The sequence below is a fragment of the Loxodonta africana genome, chromosome 6 (assembly GCF_030014295.1).
Source record: "Loxodonta africana isolate mLoxAfr1 chromosome 6, mLoxAfr1.hap2, whole genome shotgun sequence".
In the NCBI taxonomy this organism is placed as follows: Eukaryota; Metazoa; Chordata; class Mammalia; order Proboscidea; family Elephantidae; genus Loxodonta; species Loxodonta africana.
The window spans coordinates 11,624,773-11,638,062 of record NC_087347.1 but is presented as its reverse complement, the minus strand read 5'-3'; the positions used below and the strand labels follow the sequence as shown (position 1 = coordinate 11,638,062).

Here is a 13,290-nt window from a genome sequence, read left to right as displayed (position 1 = left end):
CAATCGTTGCTATGCTTGAGCCCATTGTTACAGCCACTGTTTCAGTCCATATCATTGAGGTTCTTCCTCTTTTTCTCTGATCCTCTACCTTACCAAGCATGATGTCCTTCTCTAGGGACTGATCCCTCCTCATAACATGTCCAGAGTATGTGAGACATAGTCTTACCATCCTTGCTGCTAAGGAACATTCTGGCTGTACTTCTTCTAAGACAGATTTGTTCCTTTTTCTGGCAGTCTGTGATATATTCAATATTCTTCGCCAACACCGTAATTCAAAGGCATCAATTCTTCTTCACTCTTCCTTAGTCATTGTCCAGCTTTCACACGCGTATGAGGTGACTGAAAACACCATGGCTTGGGTCAGGCGCACCTTAGTACAGGATCCACAAATAGTGTCTCCACAGCCAGAGGAACCCCCACAGGTCCCCTCACTCCTCCTCCCTAAGCCTGACCCTTGGGCTCTCCATCACTCTTCCAGAGAGCAGGGACCTGTTTTCTGTGCCTTGTTTGATCCCTTGATGTGATATGGGGTGTTTCTTTCATTGCTCTCAGGAAATCTATCAATGTGTGTCTGTCCCTTCTGACTCATTTAAACCAGTGGTTCTCAACAGGGGACAATTGTGCTTGCTCCCCTAGGGGCCACTTGGCAATGTCTGGAGACATTTTTGGGGAGGGTGCTAGGATATCAAGAGATTAGAGGCTATTCAACAGCCCACAATGCACGGGGCAGCCCTCATCCCCCAGCAAAGAATTATCCGGCCCCAAATGTCAGTAGTCTCTTTCGAGAAACCCTGATTTAAACCAAGGTGAGATCCTCAGTCAAAGCCCATTGGTGCCTGAACAAAGAATTTTGCAGAGATGAGTGCTTTAGGTGTTCCAACCTGTCTAATGAATATGGACTGGCTTTCTGGCTTGGGTATCCAGTCTCTTTGATTCTAAGTCAATCCCCACCCTAGCACCCAGGAACCCATTGCTCTTGATTTCAGGGAATTACTAAGATTGGAATACTCACTCCTTGGAGCTCCTTAGGCTAGAAGGTCAACCAAATACAATCCAACTTTATTAATCTGAGTTTCCCTTTACTTCTAATCCTTCGTGCCTTCTTTTCAATCCTCTCACTCAAGGTATTCATTGATTTTAAAGCCTGTAGAATTGTCTTGATTCGCTATTGCCTTGTGGTCAAAAGAACCCTGAACTGGAATTTAGCCCTGTCAATGCCCCCAACCAGCTGTGACTTCAGAAAAATAATTTAACTTTTCCGATTCTCAGTTTCCTCATCTGTGAAAAGATGATGATTAAGGTCTTTCAGGTTCTTGAATCCCTAAAATAACTTGTTGCCGTCAAATTGATTCCGACTCATAGCAACCCTATAGGGAACCGCCCCATAAGTTTCCAAGGAGCTCCTGATGGATTCGAACTGCCAATCTTTGGATAAGCAGCAAACCCTTAACCACTACGCCACCAGGGTTTCCAATCCCTAAAATATATCCTGTCATTTCACAATTGACATCGGGCCTATGGCCTCACTCTGGGGAACTCATCTGAGCCCACTTTGTCTAGCTAAAACTAGTTGCCATGGAGCCAATTCTGACTCACGGTGACCCCGAGTATGTCAGAGTAGCACTGTGCTCCACAGGGTTTTCTTGGCTGCAGTCTTTTATGGAAGCAGGTTGCCAGGCCTTTCTTTTGCAGAGCCACTGGGTGGGTTTGAACCGCCAATCTTTAGCAGACAAGCACAAACTATTCGCGCCACCCAGGGGCCGTCTTCATCTAGCTAGGTGTGTCCTAAAGGTTATTCTGGGGCAGAGGGCATCATCCCAAGGCTGCCGTTCATGGAGTTGGTGTCCTATACTCACCTTCACAGTGAAGCCCGAGTTTTCCAACATGAGCACATTTCATGTGGCAAAGTGTGAAGATTAAGGTTGCCTTTTAAAAATACTTTTTCCTCTTCTGTCCTAAAATACAAAAATCATGTTGTTAACTTAGAGAAAACTTTCTAGTTCCCTGCATAACCCAACCAGCTTGGCATGTGAGAGGGAGTCTATTGTTGTAAATGTAATGAGTTTCAGGTTTTTTTTTTTCTGAACAGCTCTTACATTCTTGGAGAAAATTCATTGTTTAATGCAACAGTTATAAAAGTTGGGACACCCCCCCCCCAAAAAAAAACTCCCCAACCAGAAGGGGGGGATTGTCCAGGTGTTGGAGGAAAGAGGAAACTGCTTAGCACAGGAAAACCTTTCTGGGGGAAGGAAACAGCCCAGATAATAGAAGGCTATAGAAGGTGAGCCCTTCCACGGGCCCCCAAATCTTCAGGAAATTTACCTAAATCTCACAAAGTACACGGTGAACGTAGATTTTGTTGTATGTAGGGACCAGTGACAGAGTTAATACCACATCCAGAGTGTCCTGGAGGGAAACAGATAAAACCATAGAAGTGCCTACAGGTGGGCATTCCAGCTGCAGAATCAGGGGAGGAAAGGGGCCTGGCCTGTCACCCCAGATCTGGGAGGGGCAAGGTGGCAGTGGCTGCCCTCTGCCTATCACAGCAGCTTGGGAGGAAGAAGGACCCAGGTGATGTGTGCAGAGAAGTCTGTCCCCAGAGGCCTGGCATAGGAGCCACCCAGCATTTGTGACCTCACAGGAGGACTATGAGTGACTGCTCTCTGTAGGGCCCGGGTCTAGGGAGGCCAGAGCCTTCCCCCCTAGGGCAGAGGGCGGGCGGCCCCTCTAGGAGGGAGCCAGGAGATTAGGCGGTCCCATGTAGGTCCACATTTAGAGCCATCATGAAGAAGGGCAAGAGGAAGAAGTCAGATACCAGACGCCGTGGTTCCACCTCACAGCATCCCAGCTCCGAGTCCACCCCACCGCAGCATCCCAGCTACGACTCTGCGCCACAGCCGCCCAGCTCAGAATCCACCCCGCCGCATGCTAGCTCGGACACCAACTCACAGCCTACCAGCTCAGAGTCCTGCCCTCAGAATCCTGAGTCCAGCGCTCTTCCAGCTCCCGAGATCAGCCACCCCACTCAGTGCCTTTTACCTTTGGACAACAGCACAAAAGTTGCCTCTCCATCCGGGAAGCCAGGTGGGCTGCCTTCTAGCTTAAGCAGGTGTAGCCTTCCTGTGACGGAGTCCAGGGCCACCCCAGAGACTGGTTCTTGTAGGGTAGTGATGCATGGTTAAGAGTATTCCAGAAATGTGCTTGTGGAGTGTGAGGGTTTTTGTTTTTACGTAAGAGGTCAGGATCCCTGGCCTCTTTCATTCCTCCCCACCCTCAGAGTTATTGAAGAAGGCAGCTGCATGTACATATTAGTATTTAACTTGGCTCCATGGTAAGACTAGCTCGTTAAAAATCAGCAGTGCCATGTGGCTGCTAAAAAAAATTAAAAGCAAGGGTGCATTAATAGGAGTATATGGTTTAGAGCAAAGGAGGTGGTCATAGTGCTTTATTCTGTTTTCGTCAGGCTATCTTCGTGAGCTGAAAAAGATGGCTAACAAAGTAGCCCAAAGAAAACAGCCCAGTCTGTTGGGGGATGAGGGAACAGGGGAGAGGCAAGGACCATTTTGCGTCTGTGAGTTAACTGAAGGATGTCTGTCCGTCAGGGGCAGGTGTGAGTAGACTTGTTCTGTGCTGTCCCCAGAGGTCTGACTAAGGGCTCGTGGATAGGGTTGCCAGATAAAATACAGAACAACAGTTATATCTGAATCCCAACAAATGTTATTTTTTACCACGTCCCCTGCAACATCGGAAAACTTACTGGTTGTTTATCTGAAATTCAAATTTAACTGAGTGTCCCGTGTTTTCATGAGCTACCTCGGACAATCCTACCTCTATCAGACACTACAGGCAGGCAGATTTCTGCTCAACATGAAAAAAAACTTTCCAACACTTAGCTCTTTCTGAAAATGGAATGGCTGTCTGGGAAAAGTGGTTCCCCAACTTCGTGGGTAGCCAAGCAGACTGTGAACAAGCACCAGATGGTGTAGAGGGAATTCAGATGGCGTCCAGAAGGTGGACTGGTGACTATTATTAACAATAGCAATAGCTAACATTTATCACCCAGCGTTTATTATGTACTGAGCATTCAGCTAAGCTGTCTATGTTATTCTTCTCATTTAGCAATCCTATAAAGGAAGTACTATTATCATCTTCAAGAAGCCCTGGTGATGCAGTGGTTAAGCGCTTGGCTGCTACCCGGAAGGTCGGCAGTTCAAACCCACCAGCCGCTGCACAGAGAAAGATGTGGCAGTCTTCCACAAAGATTTACAGCCTTGGAAATCCTATGTGGCAGCTCTACTCTGTCCTATAGGGTCACTATGAGTCAGAATGGACTCAGCAGAAACAAGTTTGTTACCATCTCTATTTTATAGATGTGGAAACTGAGACTCAGAGAAGTCAAACAATTTGCTCAGAAGAGTAGCGCTGAGAGGGGAACTCGGTCTATCCTGACTTCAGCATCCTTGCTCTTAGCCAGGCCCAGACCTTCAGAACCTGAGAGGTCTGGTGGTCTTCCCGAGAGGAAGAACATCCTTCCCTGGGCTTCTCCTGGATCCACCGTGAGCCAGTGCCTGTGGCTGGGTGGCCCTGCACCAGCCACAGTCCCTGGGCCACGGCATCTCCCTCTGGGATGGCGTGAGCATAAAATAAGTGGGAGATGCAAGTGCTAAACCCAAGACATCACTGTGATTGTAGTAATTCTGTGCCTGGGAATCAATTCCTTCTCGACACACGGTAACAGTTTTGAGTGTTATGTATTACATATTTTATATACTATGATCATCTACTGCTGAGATAAGCATTTCTGGGTTACAGCCTTCAGAAATGGTATCTGTAGAAAGTGAATTATTTAATGAATGCATGTGGCTGTCACCCCCTGGAGAAGAGTACAGAGGTGAAAACTAACCATGTTCGGCTTATTGAAGAGGCAAAGCAAGAAACAGTGGCTCATTAGGGGTTCCCGTGAACCCCCGCACCTCTTCCTCTGCCAAAGGACTTTTCCCCCTTTGAGCCGGAGTAGAACGGAATGTTGGAGAAAAAGGAGGAAGGCCTGGAAATGAAGGACTCCATTCGTCTTCCGCAAGAAGTGTTGGCAAGGATGTGGACAGATTGGAACCCTCATACACAACTGGTAGAAATTTTACAATAACACAGCCACTTTGGAAAACAGTCTGGCATGTCTGCTGTTGTTGGGTGCCGTAGAGTCAATTCTGACTCATAGTGACCCCATGTGACAGAGTGAGCTTCCCATAGTGTTTTTTTTTGGCTATAATCTTTATGGCAGCAGATTGCCAGGTCTTCCTCCTACGGAGCCGCTGGGTGGGTTCAAACTGCTAATCTTTTGGTTAGCAGCCAAACGCTTAACCATTATGCCACCAGGGCTCCTTAGAGCTACCATGTGACCTAGTAATTCCACTCCTAGGTATACACCCCAAGAGAAGTGAAGACGCACCCCCACACAAAAACTTGTGCCAGAATGTTCATATTAGCATTATTCAAAAATACCCAAAAAGTAGAAACAACCCAAATGTTCATCGGCTGATGAATAGATAAACAAAATGTGGTCTCTCCGTACATTGGGAGTCCTTGGATGGCACAAATGGCTAAGCACCCAGCTACTAACTGAAAAGTTGGTGGTTCAAACCTACCCAGGGGCACCTTGGAAGAAAGGTCTGGTCATCTGCCTGATGACCTTGAAAACCCCAAGCAGCACAGTTCTGCACTGCAGCACATGGAGTCGCCATGAGTCCGAGTAGCCCTATGGTAACTGGTTGGAATCCATACAGTGGAACGCTACTTGGCAATAAAAAGAAATGAAGTACTGATGCTTGCTGCGACCTAGGGGAACCTGAAACACATTATGCTGAGTGAAAGAAGCCAGTTACCAAAAACACACATGTTACATGATTCTGTTTATGTGAAGCGTCCAGAACAGGCAAATGAATAGAGACAGAAAGTAAGGTTAGTGGTTGCCTAGAGCTGGGTGTAGGGAATGACTGCTTACTGGGTACAGAGTTTCTTTTTGGAGTGATGAACATGTGAAATACGTGGTGGCTGCATAACTTTGTGAATATACTAAAAATGCTGAAATGTACACTTTAAAAGGCTGCATTGGGGTATGCAAATAGTATCTCATCTTTTTTTTAATTTAATTTAAAGGAAACTCTTGCCTTTAAAACCCTCTCCTTCCCTAAAAGAGCACACCTGCCCAGGGGCAAGGACTACAAGGCAGGAAGGAACAGGAAAGCTGGTAACAGGGAACCCAACGTCGAGAAGGGAGAGTGTTGACGTGTTGTGGGGTTGTTAACCAATGTCATAAAACAATATGTGTACTGTTTAATGAGAAACTAGTTTGTTCTGTAAACCTAAAGTACGATTAAAAAAAAAAACCTTCCTTCTACATTGTAAGAAAAGCACCTGGCAAGGGCAGGTCTAAGCAGGAAGTATGCCAAATCTGCTGGGTTGGCCACTGGTTTCGTGGAGCTTAAAAAACCGGTTGCCTTGACTCAGGAAAAGTCATACTCACCCAGTGCCGTCGAGTCGATTCCAACTCATAGCGACACTACAGGACAGAGTAGAACTGCCCCATAGAGTTTCCAAGGAGCACCTGGCAGATTCGAACTGCCACCCTTTGGTTAGCAGCCGTAGCACTTAACCATATGCCACCAGGGTTTCTGGAAAAGTCATAGATGCTGCCTAATCACAGTCAAATACCTTGAGGGACCAAGTTACAGGGGCTGAGGACTGGGGACCATAGTCTCAATTGGCATAACATAGTTCATAAAAAACGTTCTAGATCCTACGTTGTTGAGTACTGTCTGGGGTCTTAAAAGCTTGAGAGTGGCCATCTAAGACACATCCCATCTGGAGCAAAGGAGAATTAAAAAAACCAAAGATGTAAGGAAAATATTAACCCAAAGGATTAATGGACCACACAAACCACAGCCTCCACCAGCCTGAGCCCAGAAGAACTAGATGGTGCCTGGCTACCATCCCCATCCACTCTGACAGGGATCACAATAGAGGGTCCTGGGCAGAGTGGAAGAAAAATGTAGAAGAAAATTCAAATTCACAAAAAAAGACCAGATTTACTGGTCTGACAGAGACTGGAGGAACCCCCAAGACTATGGCCCCTGGACACCCTGCTTACTCAGAACTGAAGCTGCTCCCGAAGTCCACCTTTCAGCCAAAGATTAGACAGGCCTATAAAACAAACAATAACACACACGAGGAACGTGCTTCTTAGTTCAGTCAAGTTTACAAGACCAAATGGACAATACCTGCCCAAAAGCAAAGACAAGAAGGCAGGAAGGGACAGGAAAACTGGACAAATGTACACGGGAAACTCAGGGTATAGGGGAAAGGGGGACAGTGCTGACATATTGCAGAGATTGTAACCAATGTCACAAGACAATTTGTATAAATTTTTGAATGAGAAATTAATTTATGGTATAAAGTTTCACCTAAAGCACAATACAAAAATTTTTTTTAAAAGAAAGTTTTATGGTAATAGTTGGAGACTTCAAGACACCATTTTCAATAATGGGTAGAATATTTATTAAGAAGATCAATAAAAAGAGAGGCTTCTACGACACTATCAGCCAACCAGATGTAACAGACATGCAGAAAACACCCACTGAACAACAGCACAATACCCATTCTTTTCCAGCGGACATGGATTATTTTCGAGGAGAGACCAAATGTTAAGTCACAAAACAAGTCTCGATAAGTTTTAAACTATTGAAATCATACGAAGTGTCTTCTCCAACCACGGTGGCATAAGACCAGAAATCCAGAACGAAAGGAAAACTGAATATTTCACAAATACGTGGAAATTAAACAACTCACTATTAAACAGCCAGTAGGTCAAAGAAGAAACCACATGGAGATTAGAAAATACTTGAAGATGAATGAAAACGAAAGCACGACATATCAAAACTTATAAGATACAGTGAAGGCAGTGCTCAAAGAGAACTATAAATGCCTACATTAAAAAAGATCTCCAATCAATAACCCAGCTTTACACCTTGAGGAACTGGGGGAGAGGGGAACGGTTGCCACTGAGTCGATTCCAAGTCATGAGAGTAGAAGTGGGCTCCGTAGGGTTCTCAATGCTGATTTTTCAGACATAGATCACCAGGCCTTTCTTCCAAGGTGCCTCTGGGTGGACTCACACCTCCAACCTTTCAATTAGCAGCTGAGCACACCACCCAGGGACTCCCTCACAGAGCTTAGAGCTGGAAGAATCTGTAGTTCCATCGAGGATCCAGGACAGAAATAGCTGCATAAGGAGAGAATTATCTGGCCAAAATCCCCTTGCCTAACAGGAGATGGCACCATCTCCCAGTTCTCTGCTTGAATTGATTCCAGAAACCAAAAACCAAACCTGTTGGGGCTGAGTTGATTCCAGTTCATAATCACCCTATAGGATGGAGCAGTACTGCCCCATAGGGTTCCCAAGGAGTGGCTGGTGGATTCAAACTGCCAACATTTTCGTTAGCAGCCAAATGCTTAACCACTGAGCCACATGGGAGATAGGTTTGAGGAAGTATTTCAAGGTATATAAACTAGAGCAGTGCTTGTCTTCTGGGTGAATCAAAGAACACTGGATAAATGGAACAAGGCAGCCCTGAAACAATTTTAGGACTCCCAGGGTGGCGTCTCATGGGATAAGCTGTCACCTGCTACGTCACTTCCTGTGAATTCTGTGGGAAGAGCCATGAACTGAGAGTGAGAAATCCTGAGATGAAGTCTACTTTGGCAGTCTGCTTGCTGTAAGGGAAGCAAATAACAACAAAAAAACGGTTGTCATCCAGTCGACTCCTGAGTCGTGGTGACCCCCATATCTGTCAGAGTAGAACTATGTTCCATAGCGTTTTCAGTGGCCATGGTCTTTCAGGAGCAGATCACCAGGTCTTTCTTCCTCCTGGGTGGACTTGAAGCTCCAGTCTTTCAGTTAGCGGCCAAGAGTTTAATCGTTTGCACCACACCCCTTAGTCTTTGAGCCTCAGTTTCCTTATTTGTAAAGTGAGAATAATAGCTTACTTCACAGGATCGTTCTGACAGTTAAATGAGATTGATAGTGACGTGGATGATGAGCACCAGACACGAGTAAGCTATTACGTTCTTCGTCTTCCCAGGTAGCTCCAGCCCCACAGAACCACCATTTTCCCAGTCAGTCCTCTCTACTGTTCGTTAAGAGAACATTTTGTTGGAGACCTGCCTTCCTTGAGTCCTTGATGGTTCCTTTAACGAGTCCAGGGTTGCCCCGTTAGTCCTATCATTACAACGCCTCAGCCTTCCCTGTCTGTCTTCCTGGCTCTCCCCTAGAGCCTCTGGGAGCCAGGTGGCCGCTCATCTCTCTCCTTTTCTGTCCACCCAGGGCCTCTGACCCATGTGGGCCCGCACACCTGCTTCTGCGTCCCCTGCCCAGGCAGCTCTGCTTGCTGGCGTCGTCTGGGGCAGTGCCACAGCCGCATCTTCGATGTCCTGATGCCTCGGGACTGGCATCTCCTCCCGGGGAGAGGAATCCCAAGCCTCCTCACTTTCTACAGGTTCCAAGCATGTGGGGGGCTGGAGCCTCAGGGTGTACATTTCCACCTTATGAACAGTCGTGTGCAACTTCCTCCTGGGAACCCCAAGCCCAGAAGGAAAGCCTTTGTTCAGAGGGGCCTGCATCCTGGAGTTTGGGAGGCAGAGCCTTTTCTGACAGGGACCCACCGCCCAGGGTGCCCCACCTGCACAGAGAGGTGCTAATTGTCTTCCTTACTTGGGAATCGCTTCTTTTAGGGGTTTCTAATTTCTCTTCTCCATAGGAGCCCCTCCTTTCTTCAGAGCACCCTCCTTCACGGCCCTTGAAAAATTCTCTCTCAGGAGCTTTGTGATTGGATGCCCTGTTTGGCCATTTGCCTCCTTCCACAGAGCACACCATGGCTGAGGGCTTCGGACTCTTGACCTGTGTGACTTCCCCTGAGTCTAGTGTTAAAAAGCCATTATAATGCCCATGCCCGCTCTGCGTCATAGCGAGTCCTCCACTCCTTCAGGGTTTCTCAGGCCATTTCCAGGAGGCCTGTGGAAGCCCCCATCATGTCATCTACAGTATCTGCCCTTCTTTTCCTCTTCCACAAAGCCACCAGTGGCTGCCGTTGGCCTTCCTGAGAAGGCCCCTGTCTAGGCCAGAAAACAGACAGATGTCACTCTGCTCTTCAGTGGTGCTAGGTCTTGTGCAAAGATGAAGCAGGGTCTCTGCTTACCTCCAGTTCTGAGCTCCCCAACTCATCCGGACCCTGAAGCAGCTCCACAGTACTCAGAGCTTCACAAATCTCCACAGAGGAGGCCCTTCCACTTGGGATCTCATACTCCTAACCCAGGAGCAGAACCCACCCTTTCTCCCCATCCTCATCCTCCTCTTCTTCCCTGCCTCTCCCCCACCAAGTGCCCTCTCTCTCACATATATGAAGAGAAGCAAACAGACACCGGGATGTGGCCAGAGTCAAAAATGGTCCATTACCTAGAAAGTCACCCAAATACTCTTATTACCGAGTACATCCCATCAAGGAAGGGCTGCCTGCCCTCACCATTACTGACTTTAACTCGTTCCTCCCACCCACTCTGAATAGGATACTAGGTGAGGCACTATGAGGGAAACCAGAACAGGACACATTTACCCTTAAAATCTGATAGGCTACAAGGTCAGTTAAGACGTGTACATGAGAAACTAAGACGAAGAGCAGAAAATGATATGTGTCCTATAGGAGCTGGTCAAAGACTTTCAGAAAAAGAGAGTGGACACTTCTGAACAGGGGTCTTTGAACCGGTTCATTTGGGTTCAAACCCCTGCTGAGAATTTGCATTTCTAACAAGTTCCCAGGTGATGCTTATGCTGATGGTTAGGGATCAGTTCTGAGAATCACTAGGAAAGCAGTGGTTCTCAGAGTTCATTATACCTAAGAATCACCTGGGGATCTTGTTAAACTGTAGATTCAGTATATCTGGGGTGGAAGGAAATGCCAATTCTGAGCAGAGGTTCAAGCCACCACGAACCAACTTGAAGCCCTGCTTCCGAATGGGCTTGCAGGTAGACTTTGCATCAACGATGGTGCTTGAACTCAGCCTAAAAGGATCCTGGGGTCCTCTATGGCCTAAAAAGAGAGAACATTTTTAGGTGGAGGAAAACTGCAAAAGCAAGGCTCAGAATTGGGCAAGTGAGGAGGAAGGGATAGAGATAAGACATGTAGTCTTATTTCTGTTCAAATTGAAGCACCTGCCTCCAAAGCCTTTACGTTTCTCAGTGGAGTGTAATGTTGGCATTTGGTTTTAAATACATAGCCCCATCAAATGAGAATCCCTACTCTCATAGGATTTTTGTCAAAATGGATATGGCTTTTTTTTTTTTTTTTTCCAAATGCTTTCCTCCCAGTTACTGACACAGTCGTGGATTTCCCTGGCCTGTGTGGTGGGCGTCATACATTAGTCCCTCAGGCTCCTCATCTCTGGAGTCGGACGGTAGGACCTACCTCACAGGGTTGTTGTGAGGGGTCCAACACAGGGCCTGGCACACAGTGGCTGCTCAGGGCCTCACCACTTTCATAACTTGTCCCCCCTCAGAGTGTCTAGGCACGCTGTACCCCAGCTAGCTCATTCAGATCCTGGGGGTCTTGTGGTCAGAGTTTGTCAATAGGGGTGGTGAGAGTGAAAGTACTCCCTTAAGGAGGATGGGTGGAGGAGATGGGTGTCCCTGCAACCCCATGGGGACCCCACAATTCCAGCTTTCCCCTGACCAGAGAACAAGCACTCAGGCCTGATGGGCTTTCTGCTTTGCTTTACAGAAGGTCTGGAAGAAAACATTCAGTCTCTCGCAATTCACGCGCTCCAAGCTCTCGGGACCGCTGCTGTAGCTCTGGGAGCCCTGGGAGCTGCCTACTACACCATTGAATTCTTGTGAGCAAGCCCTGGCCCCTGGTCCGCCAGGTGTGTGCACCCCTCTGTACCCACTGCCCTTTCCAGAAGTAGTCCTTAAGCCCCCTGACATACTGTCCCCATAGCACAAGGCCGAGGAAACATTTGTCCCCTCTCTGAAAGGAGGTGGTCCTTACAGATGGACCAAGCCCCCCCAGCCTCTCAAGGAAAGCGAGGGCCAGTGGGAGCACAGTGACTCACTCCTGACCTCCGGGTCCGTCTAGCATGGCTCTCAGACAATGCCAGACCCATTATTAGGATTGTCAAGGTAGACCCCCTCCTGACCCCCACTGACGCAGTATCCTAGTTACGGGTATACCAGTTGCTGTCAAGTCAACTGCAGCTCAGGGCGACCCCATGTGTCCAGAGTAGAACTGTGCTCCATAGGGTTTTCAATGGTTGATTTTTTGGAAGGAGATCGCCAGGCCTTTCTTCTGAGGTGCATCTGGGTGGACTTGACCCTCCAAACTTTCAGTTAGCAGCTGAGCATGGTAACTGTGTGCACCACGCAGGGACTTGTGAACCTCCTCAACATAGCTTTGTTCTCATCTGGGGAATAACTCCTCTGCCCCCTTAGGGTAGCTCCCTTAAGCCAAGGATTTGACCTTGGTTCCATTCCCTGGGTGCTCAAGGTTTTGGCGCTTAAAATCTGTTCTGAGGCTGTCAGCGGCTTCTTCCAGACTCCTCTCGGACAGTGCCTAGGCTGCAGGGTCCTCTCCCCACACCACTCTTGTATGCTGGAGTCTGAGGGTCTGAGTAAGGCATCACCACTGGGGGACAGGGGAGGCTTCCAGAAGTTTAGACACTGGGGCCTGGGCACAAGTCTCCTAGTGTCTCCCACCCGACTCCCCAACCCCACACACATACCCATGTAGTGAATTGGCATAGCTGTCTCGTTTCGGCACCGACCGTGCGCCCAGCCCCATGCCAGGTGCTGGTAGGGGTACTGGCACAGTGCGGATGGACAGCCATGTCCACCGGCCAGCCAAGGCTGGGTGGGAGTTGAAGATTTGGCAAAGTGTATGGATCTGGGCTGGCAGTTCCCAGGCAAAGGACAATGACAGGTCTTTCAGATGGAGACCCAGGCCAGAGGCAGAGTCCTTTTGGGAAAGTGTCTGTTTATTAAATCACTCATTCATTATGTATTGAGCACCTACTGTGTGCTACAGAAGTTACCAAAGCAGACAAGGGTTTCTCTCCTGAGCAAGCCCACATTCTAGTGGGTACAGGCAATTCCCACGTCAAGAAATAAACAGGATTTTTTGATTTCTGGTAAGGGTTACCAAGGAAATAATGACTGGCCGGTTAAAGAGCAGTCAGGCAGACAGGGGAGGT

The 13,290-nt window shown here is 47.8% G+C and overlaps 1 protein-coding gene across 1 annotated transcript; it reads left to right on the top strand.

The window, feature by feature from the left end:
- The first annotated feature begins 2,747 nt into the window (after positions 1 to 2,747).
- On the top strand, positions 2,748 to 11,962 carry SPATA3 (spermatogenesis associated 3). The gene is made up of 3 exons (XM_023557710.2): positions 2,748 to 3,164; positions 9,328 to 9,551; positions 11,826 to 11,962. Exons 1-3 carry the CDS (start codon positions 2,784 to 2,786, stop codon positions 11,929 to 11,931), a joined length of 711 nt encoding a protein of 236 aa, XP_023413478.2. The 5' UTR covers positions 2,748 to 2,783; the 3' UTR covers positions 11,932 to 11,962.
- Positions 11,963 to 13,290: the final 1,328 nt, after the last annotated feature.

Bases quoted from the DNA above. Each gene is read 5' to 3' on its own strand.
- SPATA3 (XM_023557710.2), top strand. From the start codon at position 2,784: ATGAAGAAGGGCAAGAGGAAGAAGTCAGATACCAGACGCCGTGGTTCC. The intron at 3,165-9,327 runs GTAGTGATGCAT...GCTCTCCCCTAG, and splicing joins CAGAGACTGGTTCTTGTAGG to AGCCTCTGGGAGCCAGGTGG. The intron at 9,552-11,825 runs GTTCCAAGCATG...TTTGCTTTACAG, and splicing joins AGCCTCCTCACTTTCTACAG to AAGGTCTGGAAGAAAACATT.